This window comes from Primulina tabacum, chromosome 9 (assembly GCF_025594145.1).
Source record: "Primulina tabacum isolate GXHZ01 chromosome 9, ASM2559414v2, whole genome shotgun sequence".
In the NCBI taxonomy this organism is placed as follows: Eukaryota; Viridiplantae; Streptophyta; class Magnoliopsida; order Lamiales; family Gesneriaceae; genus Primulina; species Primulina tabacum.
The window spans coordinates 39,761,503-39,783,902 of record NC_134558.1 but is presented as its reverse complement, the minus strand read 5'-3'; the positions used below and the strand labels follow the sequence as shown (position 1 = coordinate 39,783,902).

General features: G+C 34.0%; 3 protein-coding genes and 1 pseudogene across 3 annotated transcripts; 3 read left to right on the top strand and 1 right to left on the bottom strand.

Annotated features, from left to right (window-relative positions):
* Positions 1-273: 273 nt before the first annotated feature.
* LOC142556128 (thaumatin-like protein) lies at positions 274-5,151 on the top strand (annotated as a pseudogene).
* Positions 5,152-10,239: 5,088 nt separating this feature from the next.
* Positions 10,240-13,924, top strand: LOC142556125 (zinc finger protein VAR3, chloroplastic). The gene is made up of 6 exons (XM_075667399.1): positions 10,240-10,687; positions 11,313-11,430; positions 11,520-11,866; positions 12,819-12,935; positions 13,234-13,332; positions 13,438-13,924. Exons 1-6 carry the CDS (start codon positions 10,311-10,313, stop codon positions 13,550-13,552), a joined length of 1,173 nt encoding a protein of 390 aa, XP_075523514.1. The 5' UTR covers positions 10,240-10,310; the 3' UTR covers positions 13,553-13,924.
* A 117-nt stretch (positions 13,925-14,041) lies between these two features.
* LOC142556126 (large ribosomal subunit protein eL19z-like) lies at positions 14,042-15,083 on the top strand. Its single transcript, XM_075667401.1, has 2 exons — positions 14,042-14,372; positions 14,553-15,083. Exons 1-2 carry the CDS (start codon positions 14,261-14,263, stop codon positions 14,957-14,959), a joined length of 519 nt encoding a protein of 172 aa, XP_075523516.1. The 5' UTR covers positions 14,042-14,260; the 3' UTR covers positions 14,960-15,083.
* Positions 15,084-18,786: 3,703 nt separating this feature from the next.
* LOC142556749 (uncharacterized) lies at positions 18,787-20,678 on the bottom strand. The gene is made up of 3 exons (XM_075668231.1): positions 20,242-20,678; positions 20,078-20,170; positions 18,787-19,926 (listed from the first exon to the last, which is right to left on the bottom strand). The coding sequence occupies exons 1-3, from the start codon at positions 20,314-20,316 to the stop codon at positions 18,973-18,975; spliced, it is 1,122 nt and encodes a 373-aa protein (XP_075524346.1). The 5' UTR covers positions 20,317-20,678; the 3' UTR covers positions 18,787-18,972.
* Positions 20,679-22,400: the final 1,722 nt, after the last annotated feature.

The following is a 22,400-nucleotide window of genomic DNA, read 5'->3' as shown; positions in this document are numbered from 1 at the left end:
ACTCTTTTTTTTAGTTATTCATAAAAAAACATCTCATACTATATCCAATAGGATTAAAATAAATATGATCATTTTAAATTTTGTCATGATATTTTAAATGAAAAATATGAAACATGGTGATCAAATTAACAAAAAATAGTTCAATATACTATACTATAAAATATGATGATAATGACTTTCTATATATTTCAAAAAACAAAAAAAAAAACTTTATTAGTTATATATTAATTTATTGTTGCTCCCCTCATAGTTAACTTCAAAAAAATAAACAGAAAACGTCGTGTCCTATATCTTATTCTTACCAAATACTACTTCATTACCTCCATATTTTTTGTTTTATATTATATTATATCCTTGCTTGCTGGCCGCCACCTTCCTCTCAGCCATGGATGCACTCAGACATCTCATTCCTTTGGTTTTTGTCACCCTCCTCGCTCTCCACATTTCGGGTATCTACCTACATTTCCTTGTGACACATCCAAGTTTTCTTCTTTTGTGTGTTTCAAAAGAATCACGCACCATGTTCATGTCTGGAAAACCCGACCATATTTATGTTTCTCTGTAAAAAAATTCGGTAGTGTTCTGATTTTAGTTCTTTATTTGATGCAGTAGAGGCTTCAGGGACAACGATGACTCTGCACAACAAATGCAGCCACACTGTCTGGCCGGGCATCCAACCGAGTGCCGGAAGACAAATTTTAGAGAAGGGGGGTGGATTTAAGCTGCTGTCTAACAGCTCCTACACTCTCGAGCTCCCAGATGGGTGGTCGGGTCGCGTGTGGGGCCGCCACGGCTGTTCTTTCAACTCGGTCGGCCGCGGCCGCTGCGCCACCGGTGACTGCGGCGGATCCATGTTCTGTAATGGGCTTGGTGGGACACCACCGGCTACCCTTGCTGAGATCACCCTCGGGAAAGAACAGGACTTCTATGACGTCAGCTTGGTTGATGGGTATAATCTTGCCATTTCTCTAACGCCCCACCGGGGATCAGGTCTGAGACCAACTTCTCGATGACTTTTTCTAATTATTATTCATTTTTTTAAAAAAATTGAATTTTATAGAATTCTTTTTAGAAAAAAAATTAACAGTAATTGATTTAATGAGAAAATTTAAATTCCGATTAACTTTTAGCGTAAATTTCAAATAAATATCCACATCCTATTTTATTTAGATTACTCATTTGTTCATTAAAATTTAGTTTAAATTCTATGTTTTATTTTAAAAAATTTCAAATATATATATATATATATATATATCCTTTTTATTGGAATGCCCTCGGGTTTTTTCCACCAAATTTTAATGACCGTTCATCACAACTTAACCACATAGTTGTAAAATATGGTTCCTGATGTAGACCTTTTCAACAATACTTATCACAACATTGTATCGTTTCTTATCTTAGAGTGTATAGTAAAGAAGTTTAATTTAAAAATAATAAGTGAGAAAAACAGTAAGTTTTGGTTCTTTTATTCAAACACACAACATATTATTAAATAATAACTTTCTATAGAAGAGGAGAAACTTGTTTAGCTACTTATGGTAGCTGGAATTACAACACATATAAACTGAAAATATTATAAATTTTATATTGAAAGATAAATGAAGAGGTTGAATGATACTATCATCTTTCTCCTGTCTTGATATATATAGAATTATTGGTGGATTTGAAATCTGGACTTCAAATTTGTGAATTGCTTTGCCAGTTGTGGCCAACAACATCTTTTAGTTGGTGAACCACTAGTTAGTAGTTTGTCATGTTGTGATGGTTGAGTGGTTCATCCACCAGTAATGGAGTTGTTGGATCACATGTCTTCTTTACTTTTGTCGGTGAATCTTTTGTTTTTGTATGGAGCCCGGGGAAACATGACTTGCGTGGACCTTCACCACTTAGACTTGTCTCCGCATTATGTTTTCGGTCAGATCTGGGCCGAAAACCTTTCCCTAATTCTAGCTCTTTTTGGTTTGAGCATTATTGACATATATTTTTTTACCATCTTCCGACATGAGTCATATTTCAGAATTTCCGACGAGTTTCTTTACTACATGTCAACTTGTTGTTCTACATAAAATCTCTTTTCTTTTTAAATATTTTTTCTGCAAATCTTGTAGTTTTTATTGTCATGACAATTAACAAAAAAATATCCATTTACAGAATTTTGATAAAACTTAAATAGAAATTTGAATTTGTCCATATATGTGAGACACACGTATAATCCCCATACTCTTCTAATGAAGATGTCGTTTTAAGTGAGTGATGAAACAAGAGTTGTTGCATTCTTCGGAAGATCCTTGATGGACTTCTAAATGTTCATGTCCGATCTTCTCAACTTGATGAAGTGAAAGACTTAATGCGAGCCTTTCCTGGCTGGTTATGGTGCTGCACTAAAAAAATAAAGTTCCAGAATATTATCTCTTCTTGACAAATAATAATTATTCGTGCTTGTTTCATGAAGAATTTCGCGGATTCATTTTGGTAGTGCTAAATATTTGGGAAGCTAGGTGATGTAATATAACTGAGGTAAGAGCCCCAAATTCATACAATGTTTTTACCTTTTTGGGATATAAATTTGGTTTCATCTATATACTATGATATTTTCATATTATATTAACTCGGATTGTGGTTGTGTTGATACATATTCTTTTTTTCAATTTCTCCATGTTCTGTTGTTATATTTGAAATGAAGAAACTATAAACTTGTCAGTAACAACATTAGATTTTCTCTTGTCAGTTTGAGGTCTAAGGTTGATCGCTCTTTTTTTAATCTCCGAAGTGAAGGGTTGACTTGAAGGCTCAAGATAAGGATCCAGAATTTTCATTTTTGCTTTGGTCGACTCATCTAAAGATGATTCTGACTTAGCACTTATGCTATGAGTATTTGAATCCCTTGTTTTAGGTATAAAGTCCTATACTCGAAAACCTCTCAATTTGTTAAGAAAGCTGCAAGATTAATTTCATGAGATTTAATAATAACTGTATCAAAATATAATTTTGACACAAAGATTACCAGCTCAATAATCTAGCATTTTCGGGTTTAAATTAAATTCTATTTTTCAAAAAATATTTTACATGTTTATTATCAAAATTTAAGGTAAATTTATATGCAAGAAAAAATAATATCAATTTTTAAAAAGTTTTTTTTACTGCATTAAATTCATTTTCGTTGATAGGTCATCTTACTACTCGCAATACATGCATGGTTCTCCTTCTGATGCGAGCTTTGTAAGAACTGTTTCTCACCAATGATTACTGACATATGTATATAATAGCAGCTCATTTTCATCTTGATAAATAGTCATTTTCAGGAGATTTTTGCGAATCTCTTTTAATTGGATTAATCTTTTGTATGTTGTTCTGTCCATATGAATCTTGCATAATATTTTAGGAATGGAAATAACACTTTCCTTTGTTTTACTAGAATTTTTATGACATTCCAGCAAAGCTAACAATTTCTAAAAAGCTTTGAAGTTATTCTCTTCTTTGAGTTTTTTGGCACCTTTTTCAACAATGTGTCCTTTCAGAATTATTCACAACTCATCGATTTCTATTCCAAGATATTCAATTTTCCTTGTTGCGATGATTGTCTTCTTTTTCTATAAGACCAGTCTGCTAGAGAATCTGATTTCACCTTGACTTTGTCCCCGTTGTGTGTGCTTCTCCACTTATTTGAAATTTTGTTTGGGGTCCTCTCATATATGTATTATGAGATCTCACACTTTCTCTTGGTGATTAATGAGAAAATGACTGAGTTATTGATAGAGGTTCATCCCCCTGTTGTATTCATTTTGAGATCCACGACCTTGAGATTCATAAAGGATTCTAGACCATTCATTTCTATAGTTTTCATCATCTTAATTTCTTTTCTTAGACAGTTTTAATCATATTGATCATTTTTTCTCCGTCGGTTAAATGTGTTTACATTATCTTGGCCTTTATTCTTTGGTGTAATAAGGGATCATTACCAAATGTTGATGATAACCTTCTTTCCGAAATATTCTTACTAAGACTTGGTTGTTGTTTTAGAATTTGGATTCTTGTTTGAATATCTTTTAATATTCTAAGAATTTATTTTTGTTTTTCAATGATTTCCTCAATTTTGTGGTTCATTTTATAACTGATTATCATAGTTTTGTATTGTCTGTTGGATCTCTCTAAGATCTCCGGAAAGTTTCAAGGAATCGGTGACTATTTCTAAGAATTTATTACTTTGAATCATAAGTTTATCTTAGGTTTCGGATGTGGCCCTCTTTGCTTCATGTCTAACTTTGGTTAGCTCTTTTTGTAAATATTCCAAGTTATTGGAATAAGCTCTCTAAGTATTTAATTTTGAGCATATGTTCGGATCCATAATATTTTAGTCAAATTATCTCCCTAAACATTTAATTACACAATAACAATAAATTATATGTTTGAAATCATTTTACTTCAATTCTCGTACTATTTCTCGTCCAATTATAAAAACAAAGATATTTTTAATCATTTTAAAATTGGGGGTTTCAAACTAGAATTTTATGTCATAGGGACTAAATTTATAGTACATTTTGATTTTCTGTAATTTATCTTTAGAATATTTTGTTAACAATTCACAATTTTTATTTTCTTTAATTAATTTAAATATTCATCGTCCAATTCTTAAAAAAAGGCTTGCCGGATTGCATAACTATATGTTTGGATGGGATGCAGGGAAATGCAGCTATGCTGGATGCATCAGCGACCTAAACACGAGGTGCCCGATGGGGCTTCAAGTGCGGTCCCGCAACAAGAAGAGAGTGGTGGCGTGCAAGAGCGCGTGCTACGCCTTCAACTCGCCTAGGTATTGCTGCACAGGCAGTTTCGGAAGCCCACAGTCGTGCAAGCCCACCCAGTATTCCAGGATTTTCAAGGCTGCGTGCCCCAACGCTTACTCTTACGCCTACGATGATCCCACCAGCATCGGCAACTTGCGCCGCCGCCGCCTATTTGCTCACCTTTTGCCCTCACCTTTAAAGGAACGATCTACTATATACATGCTTCGTCGATCTTTTCCCATTTGCTTTCACTATTATTTATGATCCATCGTTAGATTATCTTCTTTCTAGTTGGCATGCAAATTAATTAAAATAACTCTATCTCAACGAAGTCAATTATTATATGATTGTAGAAAATTTCCTATTACTACTACTTTCTTCGAGTTAATTTGATTCACTAGAAGAAAAACGCTAAATGACAACAGATTTTATATGTTGTCTTTTAGGATGAAAAACTGATGTTGTAAGCAGTGTGGTTAAAAACCAGGACAACGACAACGGATAACATCCGTTGTCTTAGATAACAAAGACAACGGTTTTGCATTGTTTTTTAAATGTTGTGTAATATGAGATATGACAACGGTTTTACAACGCTTACAAACCGTTGTGTTATATGAGCTACGACAACGATTTTGCAACAAATTAAAAACGTTGTTGTTCTGAAATTACAACAACATTTTGACAATGGATAAAAAACGTTGTTGTTTGTGTTTTACAACAACATTTATGCAACGAATGAAAACCGTTGTTGTATATCTTTGACCTTGATTACAAATTAATTTTGCATCATTTTATAATTGTTGTCGTTAAATTTGTAAAAACGGTTGTTTTTCACATTTTATGTACAATGAACTAATTAATTAATAATTATATAAAAACACAAATTAAAAAATCCTGAAATTAGAACTAATAAAAACTAAAAGCATACAATCATCCTCACACAATTCAGTCCAAAAGTAAAACATAAATTGTGACCACATCAACGTACCATAATCCATAATATTTGATTGAAAATAAGTCTACAACACCAAAAACACTAGATATAACTGAAGGTGCATATTTTTATGAAGCTTTCTTTCTCCGTCTACCGAAGCTGCAAAGTGTTTATCATTTCGAACCTATCATGTTTTGAAAAACAAAAACCATGGTTATATTTTTTCGAATATTTAACTGAGCTCAAAAACAAAACAAAAACAGCTGATGCAAAAACAAAAACACATAGATTTCCATGCACTATCTCGCGGTTGCTAGCAAAAACAACATAACAACTGTATACTCGAAAATGAAGTCTCCAGGGGAAAGCATCAAATCATTATCAAAAGGGATATATCAAACATATTTGGTTAGGTTTTAATTCAGGAACATAAAGAAGGATTTCATAATGGTATAAATATTTTGATTTACTTTTCTAGAAATTTCGACATGACCTTCCCGTAAATAGGACATCCCGAAAAAAATCAAAACAACATAACAACTGTATACTCGAAAATGAAGTCCATCGATTCAAACATAAAACAAATCGCATGCAGAGCCGGCCAAGCTCGATCATTCCAAACAAAATCTATCAATCAAGTATCACACCATATCTACACATACACGGGGTATATCCTCGGCAAATGACTGAAGATGCAGTTATTTAGTACTTACCAACAAAAATATCCGAAATGTCTCAACAGCACAACAACAGCAATTCCCTGGAAATGGAGGAGTTATAATTTTCAAACTTTGCAAATGTTCATTCATTTATATCAAACAATTGTGAAATAAAAAGAGAAACATAGAATTATGGAGGGAAGCGTTCCATACCTACTCATAAATATGATCATGTATACATTCTGCCAACTCAGAACGCCCCTCATCGATTTCTTCCAGAGTACTCCGATTTTGTGAACTGTGAACACACATACAAATTATGTTACTAAAAAAACAATAATTACTGAATTTTCAAAATGTTGAAATCGATGATGTAAATTTTCAAAGAAGCAATATAATTTTACTATTGATCGTAGTGAATCTCTCTCGATAGTTGCAATTTCTTCAATAATTTGTCTCATAAATCTCATCACATATTAACCACATTGTTTTGCATCTGGTTGTCGAGGAGCCTATGGTAATTAGAAACAAATGGTTAATTAAAAATATAAGCATTAAAGTTACTGTTTAACATAATTACACATACCTTTACCACTTCCCACAAAGCATTTTTCCTGCCTTTCCTTCCCTTGTTTGAATTAAACAATCTCAAGGCCCTCCGTACAATAACAATAATTATTATGAGTTTTTTATTGACTAAATTTAAAGTATTAATAAAAAAAGAATATTAACTCACATTTCCACTACATACTTCCATTCCTCATCGCGAATACAATGATACAGGGAATCCAAAAAATAAATAGCCTCCTTGTAAGGTTCAATGACAACGAGGATCCAATGAAAACTATGCAGAAACACATAATCAGTGCATAAAATGCAATAAATTGTCGAAATGAAGCGATTGAAAGTGAGATTGCAATTCGTACACACCCGATATTATACGGCACAAAAACTAATTGATCCACTGATGCACCACTGAGCCTATCTGCTATAACACTTGCATTGTGGTTCAACATTTCAAGCTTACCTGTTTTGTCCTGTGTATTTTTTGACACATATGGAATGCTATGTGCTTTAAATAGATACTGAATCACTTTGTTACCTCCTTTCGATGGAAAATAACAGCAGCTGATGCATTTGTTCTGGAGAAAACTTCTGAGAAGTGTTCAGGCACACCAGAACCACTATTTGCTATTACAGGGATACTTACAGCGTCTGAGATAAGTTTTATTAAATCTAGTATATCGAATCCATTCCCTTGACCTGAAAAGATATAATAAAAATAAATAAGAGTCCCTTCAATAATTGTATGAAGAAATATTCCATATATCAACACAACATTCTCAAATGTGAGAACCTAATGAAGAATATCAAATAACAGAATTTGAAAAAGTGTGGGCTGTTTTTTGTCCTTCAAGCCACCAGCCTCTCCATAATCAGATCGTAAAAGGAAAATTCAGTGGTGACAAAGTGAAGAACAACAAAACATAATTTCCATGCAAGATTCTAAAACATATGCATACCATCACAGCTTTTTTATGAGAATTTTTGAATTTGGTAAAGAGATATTGCATCGTAAATTGTTGAAGTATTTCCAATTACTAGCTGATTAAGTAATTTAGTAAAATAAACAGGCTTCAATATTTTTGGCAACTTATTTATGAAAACAAGTTTAAAATATTAAACATTTGAAAGTAATTTTAATTTTTTTTTTGAATAAAAATATTAAGTACTTCTGATGCTAAACTAAAATCATATTAAATGATATTTCAAATATGAAGCAAGGAATCTAATATTAAGTACTTCCGATACATTAAAAATTTCACTGTGATTTTGCTGTAATCACCCTTATTCATGCCTCACAAACCCAATCACTTTTTACCCAACATTCCCATTTTTTTTCCGACAACTTTGGTTCCAACAGTCCATGGCTGCAAATACACAGCCCCAAAGCCCTCTAGCGTCATTGATCATTAAACTATGGAACACATAATTCATGGATGCAAACACTTCGCTGATTTATAGACCAAAATATGCCAAGAAATGAGCTTTTTGAAAGGAGTGATTAGAAACATAATTATGATATCCTCCATGCAGTTCACATAGCCAAATTGTAGCAATGGAGTCGGTAATGCCATGGATTTATCTACTTTATAAGGGGCTTATTGACACAGAATTCGAAAAAAAATACTGAAATCCAAAAATTACTTGGATTTATCGACGAGAAATATTCAGTGCTCACTCACTAACCAATGGATTTCCACATCCAAAGGTATCCGAAAACGTAGAATTCTATGACATAAATAAAGTATAAATAAGAGAATAACGGCATTACAATCACTCAGCACATTCTCTATACCTCATTTTCCTTGGTGTGCTCCCTTACATTATATTGGTCACCTTTAGTCACAACAAGATCACCTTTGTCAAGACAAGCTATTACCTGAAACAAGTGTGAAATCAATCAAACAAATAAAAGTCTCTGTTTCGGTGACCAAAATAGAAAGTTGCTTTCCTACACCACACACTAACAGCTCCAATAACTCTAATTGGGCAGGACTGCATACTTGGAAATTCATTAAGCAATGAAATAATTGCAACACAAAAATATTGTTCCAGGGAAGGCAAGATGCATCTCTGTGAAAATTTATGGCTTTGGCTGGTTATTACAGTTATTTGTTGGTTAAGATTCATAAAAAGAAGGATACATACTTTGATTTTGGAACACAAATTTCATTCTCAATATTGTTCATGATTAAATTGCATGGAGAATTTAAATATTTTCAACTTACACACATATACACGAAAGAAAGGAACCAGTTTCAGCGCCCTTGCAAATCTCAGATATTTGGGATTAAAATCTGAATTCAAGTGGCGAAAACCAAACTATCAAGCCAAATGTATCGATATAATGCTATCAACATTACTCACCCTCTTAGCAAGCTTAGATGTTGTCCCTGAGACAGGCGTCTGTCTTCGCATGAAAATATTGTTTGTTAGGTACTGTGTCAGATAATCATAGAAACAAAGCATAAGACTGGAGCACGTTTACCTTTGTTATCTCAGAACTGGGATACAAAAACCTTCTCAGAACTTAATTCCTTACTCAATACAAGACAAACAACCAAGAATCGATTCCACATAAACTTAATTCCTTACTCAATACAAGACAAACAACCAAGAATCAAACGCAAATCTAACCTGAATCGAACGCAAATCTCGCACAACCAACAGAAAAGAGGTGCAAGGGCTTGGGGAAGAACTTCAGGAGCTCGACGCTTCTTGTCCGGTGTTCTGGGCGGCGCTCGCTGGAGGCTGTCGTACGTGAGGGAGAGAGCAACGGGAGTAGGGTTGGGTTTTCTTCTTCCTTAGCTTGGACGGGGCGGGAATGAATTTGGGGAATGGGTTTTTCGGCCGCTCGGCTTCCCTCTGTTTTTTTTCTTTTTAATTATTTTTTTTTGGTTTTTTAATGGTTTTTTACGCCAATTTACCAAAACCGTCGTCGTAGGTAATAAAAAACGCGCTCATCGACAACAGTTTGTAAAAACGTTGTCTTTGACACCTATACTTAAAAATCTTACCAAACATACTACCATATATTACATATCTACGACAATTATTTTCTTTATTATTTACATACTAATCATTAGTTTATTTTATCCTGCGACCAAACGCAGCCTAAATGAATGATACTGTTTACTCAAGTTCAAGGTTTCAAGTTTTCAAAAACAATTTTTTAGTTGTTGAGATTTCAAGAGTTAAATTTTAATTACATTTATTTTTAATCAAATTAATTTCTATTATTTTTTTAAAAAAAATCTAGGACCATATGCTAAAAATGCCGGTCCGGACCCTTCAACCCGTCATTCCAACCCAGGAGCGTGTCCTTTAAACCTCTTCAAAACCCCAAATGAATTGAAAAATTACACACAAATGGCTGCAACTTCAGCACTATTTACTTCTTTCGGAACCACGATGTTCCGCAATTCCCGCAATTTTTCTCAGATACGTTCTCTCAAATTCTTCCTTCCTCTTTTCCCGCGTTTCAATCGCTACTGTTCTTCCGCAGCGCTACTCGGTTCAAATGTTTCTGCTTACACTGCGGATTCACCTTCTACAACCTCTACTCACCCATGGCCTGAATGGGTTAGGTTTGTCGACCGATTAAAAGCAAAAGGCTACCTCAATCTTGAAGCTGGCATGTCGGAGAGTAGTGGTGGAAATGATCAAGGAGTAGTCGATTACATGGACATCAACCTGCTTAAGAATGCTTGCTTGAGCTTTGCGCGTGCCCGATATGATATTTTCAAGTACGGGCATTTCATTTTTCTTGTTTCTTTTTAGTGCTAAAGGAGGAATAAGGGATCCCAAAAAAAAAAAGCCCTATTCTCCACGTTTCCTGCTTCTCTTTTCCTTCCTACTTTCTTTGATGTTCTGGAGCTCAAGCCACGCAAAGTCTTTACATTGCTTGGCAGATAATTGTGTCTCTTTCTGATGTTGTATTTAGCCAATTTAATGTTTTACGTATGGTTTAGACCCAGGGATTTCTAGAGAGGGCAAGTTATTGAATTTTGAATGAACGAAATATCTAAATACATTCTCTTGAAAGGCCAAGGTGCTGTTTTATGACATTTAATTTGAGGAAATTAGGAGGATGTAGAATGCTTTTTTGTGCCGTGCATGTGTTGAAGTTTCTAAAAAAATACTAATAAAGTTCTGATGCTCATTGATGTTTGTTCATTTGAACCCTAATCGAAAAAGCATATGTAAAACTGAAAAATGCAAGAAACTTTCTCTTCATTCATTTTCGAAGTAGAGGATTCCTGTTGTAATCAGAATATACTGCTGGGTGTGGTCTGAGAAAGTGAGCTATACTATATACTGAGAAAAATTAGTTGATTTATATGAGTTGAGCTACCTATTTTGGTACTGCAGGTCATTGTCGACAAAAGATATTCAGACAATCGTCGAAAGTGGTTGTCCTAATGTTTTCCGGAAGTCTGTTAATTCAGGAAAGAGATTGAGAGCATATTTAGAACTTGACGAAGGAGATGTGCGTATAGCTTTCACACCATGTTCACTTTGTTAATGATTGATGTAGAAATTGGATATGCAATGGTGATTTACCATCTGACATGACAGGTATGTGCTTCCTGCAATCTCCGTGGATCATGTGATCGAGCATATATTTTGCTAGATGACTCTGAAGCAGCTCCACGTACAGTAGATATAGTTCGTATGCTAATATTTTATGCGCTGGATCCACTTGTTATCTCTGGAGAAATGAAGCCTCAAGGCAGAGACATCATTGAAGCATCTGCAAAAAAATTGCTGCTAGAGTTGATTGATCTTGGTGATACCCCGATCGACCCTGATATTTCAAAACCGGTGGCCGTGACTCCTCGACGGAAAAAACACAATCTCGATTCATTTGACAGAGGAAGCTCACATGATGTTGAAATGAAACCAGGAGACTGGGTGTGTACCAAGTAAGTGAAAGACTTATGCTTTGGTGCACTTGTTTATTATTATAGAATGTTCAATTTCTATAGGAACTGATGTGTGGTTTTGTTGCATTAAGGTAATTTATCTAAACCTTTAGAAGGTATTGTATTTTTAAAATTTTTTCATCCGTTCACTCTGTTCTTAACTTCACCTTGTTATAAAGTTCATTTTAGATGTGAAAGACTGTGTTTTGAACTAAAGAATTTAGACTTGAAAGCATGGGTTGTTGCGGAGGTGGTCTGTATTTTTGTATCATAACATTGATAAACAGTTTCCTTGCATTCATTTTCAAAAGTTTTGTCCAATCGTAGGGTATGCATCTGTTATTGTATGCTTCTATGATGGCCTGATGTCTCACTTTTCTAGACAATTAGCAGATTCCAATTCAATGTCGACATCAGATGCAACTTCACAAATTTCGCAAGATATATATTGTGGCATAGCTAATTTTGATATTCCATGACATGAGTGCCGTATGAATAAGAAAGAAATTTAGAGTTATCTGTTTTAGTGTTTTACAAGAAAAAATTAGTTCTTTTGGAGAGTAAAGCTGTGGCTTTTTCGCTGATGGTCACAACGGTAGCTATTTGTATCAAATTGCTATTTATATCCTTGATTGTAGTTAGCTTGTGTTTCTTGTATGTTCACGCACTTCTTACCATTGTGCTCATATATTAATAGTGTGTTAAGTACTTTTCCCTTTCCATTCATGCTTATTTCGGATGACTATAAGTTTCTCTAATAACAAGTGGAAACCTCTTATCTCATGCTATAGCACTCTTATGAAACTTTTAGGCAACTCAGAATCATTGTCATTAGTGTTTGCCCATATGTAGTTGTGGTTGTGATACTTACCTTAGCAGATTCGTTTTTAAGAAAACTTTTGTTCCTGTGATAAAGTAAGTGTGACATGGTGTTCCCATCTATTTACTGCAGATGCAGTTTTTTGAACTTTGCAAGAAATACACGATGCCTAAAATGCGAAGAGACGGGACCGAAGCACGTTCCTCGTGATAGCGTCGAAATGAAAAAAGGCGATTGGAACTGCCCTCAGTATGTTTTCATCTCTATACAATCAATTTTCATGCTTCAATTTTACTATTCTTGGTTACGACTGCTTGCTCTGTTGAAACCATGTGACCAATCTTACCATAAACAATATCTTGTCTTTGTTCTACCGGATTAGTGAACTGTTTATACATTTTTGTAGCTGTACTTAGAACCATGCGTCCGAACCACTAATTTAGTGAAACTGATTATGTTTGTTCTATTTTCCTTTTATGTTTTCATCTGTAAATTAGTTAATTTAATAATTTCACCAAAGCTTGCTTCTCATTTTTTGGATCCCTAGATGTTCCTTTATGAATTATGCAAGCAAACAGAATTGCTTTCGCTGCCAAGAGCCTCGTCCGCCAAGGGAGCTGAAACCTGGTGATTGGGAATGCCCTGAGTTAGTCTTCTCACCTTGCTTTCATCACTGCTGAGGCAAATCTATGACTTTTGCATGTTCGCTAGTGAAATTCGTTTACATATGCAATTTTTTTCCTTCATACAGTTGCGATTTTTTGAACTTTAATCGAAATGATGTCTGCAAGAGATGTAATCTAAAACGTCCCAACCAAGAGTCCATGACTCCATATGGTGAGCACAAGTGGAAGAAGCCTTACTAAAGTTAGCCATTGTTCAAATGACTGTGAACATTCTGTTGAAACTGGTATCCTATTGTGGCAGCTACGGCAATGTTCGATCATGAAGAATTTGTCGATGTCTTGAAAGAGGAAGAAGGATTGGTTGAATGATTTCACCAGGTGGTTCATATGTATTTTGGTTGAAATTTTCTGCGTAATATTTTCCATTTTTTTAATACGACAGACGAGTTTTATTCTTATCTTTAGATATTTTCTTTTGTTGCATGCAATGAAAAGGGGAAAAAATAGGATAAACGTGTGCCGTTCCCCATTTTCGGTTTTAGCCTAATATTACATTTACGTTGGGGTTTTAAGATACTAGAAATCGTTTTCTATTTGTTTTCTTGATAATAATAGCCGCGGTGCTTAGGCTTATTACAATATTTTCAGTTTAAATTGAACAATCTGGATATGGCTATTGAATTAAACTGCAAAAAAATAAAGAAAGAAAAAAGTTGTACCTTGGGCTGCAAGAATAAAAGAAAAATGAAAAATATACTTCGACCCGACAGTAACCAATACTTGAACTTGGCCCCCAAGAATAAAATGAATTGAGTGAGTATATATCGTTGAAGGAGTCAAAATAGTATTCAAATGAAACCCATGCAGTTAAGTCGACAACTCTATATAAGAAGAAACCCATCATAAAGCCTTTAGCAAATCACAAAACTAACAAACACATTAAAAGAAATGGTGTCTCTAAGGCTACAAAAGAGGTTAGCATCGAGTATTCTCAACTGTGGGAGAAACAAAGTGTGGTTAGATCCTAGCGAGTCTATCCATATAGCCACTGCCAATTCTAGTACGTTTTCCTTCTTTTTTTTTTTTTTTTTTTCTCTCAAACTTTCTTCCCTCAAATATAATATATTCTTGTATATGTTGTTACTACAGAAATTTTAGGTTATTTTATCATGCATGACGCACTCAGTTTCAACTCATTAATTTGGCTATATATGTCTAATGTCTCATTTCTATTACGAAGGATTGAATGTAAGGAAGCTGATAAAAGACGGGTTCATCCTCAATAAACCATCGAAAATCCACTCGAGATCAAGGGCTAGACTAGCTATGGAAGCGAAGAGAAAAGGTAGACACTTGGGATATGGGAAAAGAAAGGGCACAAAAGAAGCAAGGCTACCTTCAACACTCTTGTGGATGAAGAAGATACGAGTGTTACGTCGTCTGCTACACAGTTATCGGGATTCCGAAAAAATCGACAAGCATTTGTATCATGATTTGTACATGAAGGTGAAGGGTAATACGTTCAAGAATAAGAGACTGCTAATGGAAAGCATTCACAAACTTAAGTCTGAGAGGAAAGTACTGAAAGCATTTCAAGATCAAGTAATGGCTATTAAGGGTCGAAAACTGACCGATCGTCGAGAGTGACTAATTGCAATCAGTTTTTTAATTTTCCATTAGTTTATGTTCCTACTATTGTTCTGTAAATAAAATAAATTGATGTGTTGAGGTGTGTTGTGTTTAATGTTGGAATCAAGTTATTTGCTCTAATGTGGCTCAAACCTCACTAACTAGATTTATAATATAGGGCATGCTTTTTTTTTTGTTCTCCTTGTTTTCTTAAGAATAATTTGTAGGACAAATCCTCGTAACGAAGCCAATAAAAAATAATATTCTTAGCATAAAAAATAATATTTTTTCATAGATGACCCAAATAAGAGATCTATCTCACAAAATACGACTCGTGAGACCGTCTCAAACAAGTTTTTGCCTTAATTTTTTTTATAATATAAGGGTGAAATATTTTGATTTAAAAAAAAACGAAAGATGTATTAATTTTTTAGAGCGTTTTATACCTTTTTAGACTTTCACTCTGTGGTATGTGCAATTAGCCCAAACGACAAAGTGGTGTTGAAACTTGAAACAATGACTTGGTCTCATTATAGTACGTCTGTATTTTGAATTAATATGGAATAAAGTTAAATTTTATTAATGTTTATTAATTATTTGTTGCAAATAATAAATATAAACAAATTCAATAACACTTTTTTTTTTATTCAGTAACACTTAAACCTTCATTAAGTTTCATCAGATTATTAAAGCTAAAGAATCAATCATTGCTTTGATAGCACACCAAGCATTTCCTATAACTCGGAGTCTTTCATCCACAAAAAATAAGTTGAAAAAAGGCACTCACAACTCACAATATGGCAAGACTTGGAATTGAAAAAGTTGAAGAAGCATGATTAGGCTTACCAAATCAGTGACAATTATTATTTCTTTTTAGTTTTCGCTCATTCCAAACCTCAATAATATATATAATTGTTTTAAACTGGTAATTAAATATGGTGGATTCCATCCATCCATCCTTTTGTGTAATTTATAAATGAAAAATCACGATTATATTATACACTTTAACTTTGATTGCGAGTAGAAATAAATTTACCAGAGTCCTTAAGTTCCAATTTTTTTTTTAAAGAAATGAATAACTTTCACTTTCATTCCTCTATGTATATAATATTTTTCAACCCGAGTCCAAAAAAAATTCATATCAGGAAAACACAAAAATGTAACACATACTTCCTACCTAAATTAGGTAGGATAAGTTGTCATATTGGCAACAAAAACCCCGTTGAGATTCTCTTTCTCACCAGCCCAAAATATAATTTTCTTCAATGAATCTTGCATGATATTTATCTATGTAGCACTAGAGATATGAAGTTTGGTGAGCGCCTAAATAGAATAATACACACCATTACCTTGCTCCATGACTCACCATGTGCTTAGCAGATAATTAAATAAAAAAAGTCAAGGTGTGATCCATCGATTGTTTGTTCAAAATACCTCGCATTAAGGTCGTACAATCAAACCATCCATCATCATCCAACCTTCGTTGATGAAGAGGACTCCTCGATGAATCGCGGCTGAAAATTTTATATCTCAAGTTCTATAAATAAATTTCAACTTGTACATACAAGTATAATTGGTGGAGATGGATTAATCCTTCACCAACTCAATCAATGAACGATGACAGCTAATGCTAATTGATTATATGCCAATCACCATGATCTATTGCAATAGTATCAATCACTAGATTAATAAACAGAATATTTGTCTTGGATCGATCTTAAAATTAATAATAAATCCGGTTAATGAAAGGGTATTTTGATTGTCCCATTGAATGTCGTTAGTCGAAGGCAAATATTTAATGAATATATACTCGAATAATTAATACATATATCTAAACAACATTACTTTGCTGCCCCATACTGATTAATTTATTTAGTTATTATCTGTCTTGGGAAAGTTAATTAATTATTTAAACAAATAAAATAATAATTAAGTTAATCAAATCTGATTTAAAGTTTAAACATTCTGGTTCATGTTAAATATAAATCAATTATTTAAACTCCAAAATAGTAGTGTGTGTGTGTGTGTATATAAAGCAGCACACTAGTGTGTATGATCTAACATATCACACCACACAAAACCATGGGTAATGTAGCACTTTTTTGTGCTCCATCAATGGCTTCTAGTAATAGTATAGTTAAGGTGTTAACCCTTGATGGGAAGTTGATGATTTACTCGAGGAAACCAGTGATAGCAGCGGAAATCATGCTGCAAAATCCAGGCCAGTTCCTGTGTGAGTCTCACGAATTCAAAGTCGGGCAAAGGATTCAAGGAATATGCGCGGAGGAAGAACTCGAAGGAGGGGAGCTGTATTTCCTTCTCCCCATGGAGATGTTGCACTCGGTTTTGACTGTCGAGGAGATGAAATTATTGGGTTACAAGGCATCCAAGAACTTCAAACAAGCAGTATTAAGCCTGAATTTCTCCAAGATTTTCCCGGAATTCTGCCTGTTTCCCAGTAGTTTGGAAGCCAAGAGAGTCGAAGATTTTGCGATGCGTGTTTGTTCGAAGGTAGCAGAAGAGGGATTCTCGAGACAAAGATCATGGCAGCCAGCTTTGGAAACCATACTCGAAACTTCACCCTACGTCTAGGAGGAGAGGCCTGTTGTTTTCTAAGGTCCTAAACCAATATTTAATTTCTAGCTAATTATCTTTTAATTTTTTTTATTGACATCAATTATCTTTTAATTTTCGATACTTTATATATTTATTTAATAAGTTATGTATGTTAATATATATAAAAAATTTAGTGAAGTGAATAAATAAGCTGTATTTACTTAAATACTAGTAATTGGATATATGTGATAATAGCGTAATAATAAGTATATGAATGTTAGACAAGTTACCACATTATAATGTTAGACAACATCGTGGTTAATTCTATCATACCTCATGCAGGTCAATTGTAAATTCGGTCAAAATTTTTTAAAAAAAAATTAATGTTTATCTTATCAAATTTCAATTCTAGCATGATATCTTCGATTTTTTAATAGTTTTACAAACAAACTAATGTAAAAAACTAATACTGGACAAACACTGAAAATTGGTCATGAAATTTTCCACAATATATGATTCACAAAAACTCATGCGTGACAGTATTACATGTCAATTTTGTGAGACAAATATTCTATTTGGGTCATTTATAAAAAAATATTACTTTTTTATGACAAAAATTTTACTTTTTATTGTAAATATAGGCAGAGTTGATCATTCTAATGAATAAAGATACGTGAGACCGAGCTAAGCATGTAATATATTGTCTTGAATTTATATGGATTCCTTCTTTAACATCTGAGTTTGAAATTAATATTGCATCAAATTATATTTTACTTAAACCTCAAAGAAAAAAAAATCAAGCTTAGTGACTAAATAATAGTTTTATACTTTACATCATCCCTATATCTATATATAATGTACCATTTATTTAAGATTGCACCTGTAATAATGAATTTGATTTGAGAAAGTAATTGTACAATGGATTTCAAATGACTATGAAATATTTCACTTGAATTTTATCTATTCCAGCAAGTCGATGGATTTGAAATCAGTTCATAAATATTCCAAGCACAACCAAAGCGTAAGGTTAATGGAGCATCAAGCAATATAGATCCAAAACCAACCATCAACCAAGCGCACCAAATATTTAGAAAAAAGTTTAGAATGAGCTGAATCGGAATAATAGCACTTAATTTTGTTCAAAGAGAAGAATTAAATAGCCAAATGATCAACCTCCAGTGACATGAATGTATACATGGAACAAAAAGTTTTTACTGAAAGATGAAACTTAACATCTTAACCTTTATTCGAATTAATGACAAAATATTAATCTAGCTAGACTCGTACAACAAGGGCTGATGAGGCCCGAGGAGGATGAAATGCCGTGTTCATGTAGCTGAATCTGCTGTTTTCCAGTAGTCCAATGACATCAATCTTATGTCTGATCAATGAGTGGAGCTTGTGCGGGTCAGACATGTATTCTTGAATCCGTTTGATACCCGGAACTTGTTGTTTCTTAACCTTCTGTGATGTTGTCACTCGTGCATTTGAGTGGACGAACAAGACGACATGTCAAATGATTTTCTCCTAACCAAGAGACAGGTCACTTTGGAAGAATTAGAATTCGCGTTGTCAAGGCTGCACAGCACAAAATCTGGCCTATGGAGCGCGAGATTAAGATGTTCTTCGCCTACCGGCACTTCGGTAGCATCAAGCAAGACGTGCCACGAGTTACGATGTGCTTCTGAAATCCAATGCATCGAGTGTCGGGCCCCATTCACTTCAGCAGGGTAAGAGAAAAGTCCCTTAGGTGCGCTTTTACATTTCCTTCGGAAGTAATGGCTCATTTGTGATCCCTTTATCCTCAAATTCAACCAAGTTTCTGGTGCCAAGATTACTCTTGATTCCTTGTAGATTGCGAATTCCCTTACACTATCGGCTTCTTCTCCAATAATAGTGAGATAAAAGTTCCCCTTGAAAAACGGGTAACTTTCTCCTACCAACATCATCGCATCCTTGTAATTTTGCGTAAAGAGAACTAGGTATTCCTCGTCGGGTAATCCGCAATGTTTAAGAACTTTGTTTCGTGCTTGAATTTCAGGGATCGAAATGAAGCTCCCGAGGAATGATGATTTCTTGGTGAGGATGCTAAGCAATGTTGATGGCTCCAGCTGCGTGTTTTCAAGATCTGTGAGGCTGCTTCCAAGGGAAGGCGTAAATGAATCTCGGGAAACAACCCCTCTTGGCGATTTTCGCTTATCATCGGGTTGGAGTTCGGTGAGATTTTCTTTGACACAGAGATCATAAAGGTCGGTTTTTTCTCCACCTTCTACGAGGGCATTCGAATACTCGGGATATTTCGCGATAACATATTGTTCCACATACTGCATTTCTGCTGGAGTTATCGGTCCTGACCACCTGAGATCCAGACCATGGAGTGTTGAAATGGCTTCTGCAACTATATGTGCAGGAATAACTCCATGTTTCTTCTGTTTCATTACAATATAAAATTAAAGAGATCAATGATTAATTCTGATAGAACCAATAAATGAATTAAAAAGGGGTGAATATCTGTATTTCAATGAGTGAATCAGAGTTTTTTTTCCCGAAATATAATAATTCTTTCTGCAGGGGTCTTACCTTAATAACCATACTGCTTGGTCTGGCATTTTCTGTTGGCGATTTTGAAACGGAACCGAATAATAGTTTTCTCATGTCTTCTTCCTTACTTCCCTGATTCATAACGTACAAATCAAGGTTTATTCTCTTCAGCTAGCTAGGATCATAACACAGATAATTCTCACCTTCATTTTCTGCGATATACCAGTGCCGTTTTCTGCATTCTTCTCCATTATTGTTTGCGATGTTTCCCAACCCATAAACCAACTTCGGACCCGACGACTGGAACGGAATCGGGAAAAACACCTTGGGGAACACAATAAAAAAAAATTATATGAATCACCAGATAGTCTCAAATGATCAGCAGCATGAAAGCAGATGTGTACACAAGTTGTTGCTCGAAATACGCATATATATTTTCATGAACAAAATTCATCGAAACATCTTATGCTAGTAGATGATCACACTGCAAAGAAAATGAAGAAAGCTCTCCTTCAGGGTTCCAAGAAATGAGAAGAAAGACAATCTTGAAATAGAGCAAAGACAATAACAATGTTTTCTTGAACAGTAACAGGTAGAGAAACTATTTCAGTTTCAGCAGACAACCATGGTTTATTATTTGTTTGGCATGTGCAGTGACATCACCTGGTTTTTTCTTATTTATTAGTTTTAAAATGCCTAAGTTTGACCAATGATTATTTTTGGAAAAATCATAATTGTTAGTAATTGTGTGGTGCCTTAAGTTTTATTAATTTAGGAAAGGGATATCTATGCTTAGTACAAGATCAAACGTTAGCACTTGAATTTAAAAATCTTGAGTAGAAAGTGACTGATGGAAGGCAACTTTAGATAGGTTAAATTTATTGAATTAGAATCAAACCATTATTTAAATGTCATTTGTCAAAATTCCATCTTCATCGAGAAGTTTGTACATTACTTATTGGACACTGGAAATTGTCAATCTGACCACCAACTTTCTCTAGTTTATGAGAGATTTTGGAGATATTTTTCTTACACGCTATCAATTTTTGTACAAAAGAAAAATTATGAAATTATTGATTCACACTGGTTCTATGCAACAATCAAAACTTTGTCAATCTGACCGCCAACTTTCTCAAGTTTATGAGAGATTTTTGATGAAAAGCGTTTGCAACCATCAAAAGTTATAGTTGCAGTTCTTTGTACGTGTCGTGGCGCAGGACCCGGGCGTGAGGGGCTGCAATTACTTTAGTATTAATATATCAGGTTGTTATAGACTCATGAGTTCGGAAGGGGAGTGGCATACTGCTAGTGCTGTCTCATATTCTTTACTTGTCATCGGCACCCTCTCCATCAAAGATTTGTCTTGCCCGCTAAGATCTTATGTCCTTTTTTTCAGCTCATCCAACCAGTCGGATCACACAACGTAACGTCAACAGCTTAACGCACAAAAATTTTCAAGATATCACTCATCTCGATATTTTTTCCGTCAACTCAACAAAAATTCATAATTATTAATGGACAAAAAATAGAATATTTATGTCTTTATAACTTGGGAAAGTCCCTAAAGAAGAGGAATAGTTCCGGGCTTGAAGTTTTCAAGTCAAGTGGAACAATATTAAAAATAATATGTATCACTTGCAACATTTTGAAATAGATTTAAACTCTGAAAAAGGACTTGGTCAAAAGAACCAACCACACTATAATTCTATATAAAAAAGAGTGTGTATGTCATCGTTCAAGTACTAATCTAACATCCTTAATTGGCTTCTTAGCTAATTAACTTACAATTAATCTATTTTATTTCGATACAACTGAGGAAAATAAAATGGTGATAGGGAAACTGTTTAGTTTCCTAAATCTATACATATGATTCAGCATATGCTTCTTTTTGAACAGCATATTATTTTTATTATTATTTTTTATTTTGTTGATTAGACATCAAAGTATTTATTTTATTTCTTTACTAGAGCTGGTTCATTGTTTGAGTATGACACTGCCAGAGATTAATTAATTAAACAATTATTTATTTATTTCTCATTGTTCATTGGAGTTCTCCACTTAACTAACCACATTTCTTTGAAGCTTCGATCAAACTGACCTGGGGCATTGGATTTCTCAATGTTATTTTTCTATGTGAAAAAATAGTATATGTATATATATAAAAAATCATCATATAGATTCATACTTGCTTGGTGACTCAATAGTGAGTTGGAAAATGATCAATATTCTATTTATATGATATGTTCTGTATGATTTTGATTCGGTTAGACAGTTAAATGATAAGTTTATGTTGCTCAATCGAAAAAGGTTATTTAAAACAAGAAAAATATAACCCAACAAATTAACAAAAGAATGATCCAAT

Excerpts from the sequence above, each read along its gene's own strand:
- LOC142556125 (XM_075667399.1), top strand. The coding sequence starts at position 10,311 with ATGGCTGCAACTTCAGCACTATTTACTTCTTTCGGAACCACGATGTTC. Across the intron at positions 11,867-12,818 it reads GGAGACTGGGTGTGTACCAA|ATGCAGTTTTTTGAACTTTG; the intron begins GTAAGTGAAAGA and ends TATTTACTGCAG. Across the intron at positions 13,333-13,437 it reads GGTGATTGGGAATGCCCTGA|TTGCGATTTTTTGAACTTTA; the intron begins GTTAGTCTTCTC and ends TCCTTCATACAG.
- LOC142556126 (XM_075667401.1), top strand. The coding sequence starts at position 14,261 with ATGGTGTCTCTAAGGCTACAAAAGAGGTTAGCATCGAGTATTCTCAAC. Across the intron at positions 14,373-14,552 it reads TATAGCCACTGCCAATTCTA|GATTGAATGTAAGGAAGCTG; the intron begins GTACGTTTTCCT and ends TCTATTACGAAG.
- LOC142556749 (XM_075668231.1), bottom strand. The coding sequence starts at position 20,316 with ATGGGTTGGGAAACATCGCAAACAATAATGGAGAAGAATGCAGAAAAC. Across the intron at positions 20,171-20,241 it reads GTATATCGCAGAAAATGAAG|GGAAGTAAGGAAGAAGACAT; the intron begins GTGAGAATTATC and ends GTTATGAATCAG. Across the intron at positions 19,927-20,077 it reads CAAGCAGTATGGTTATTAAG|AAGAAACATGGAGTTATTCC; the intron begins GTAAGACCCCTG and ends GTAATGAAACAG.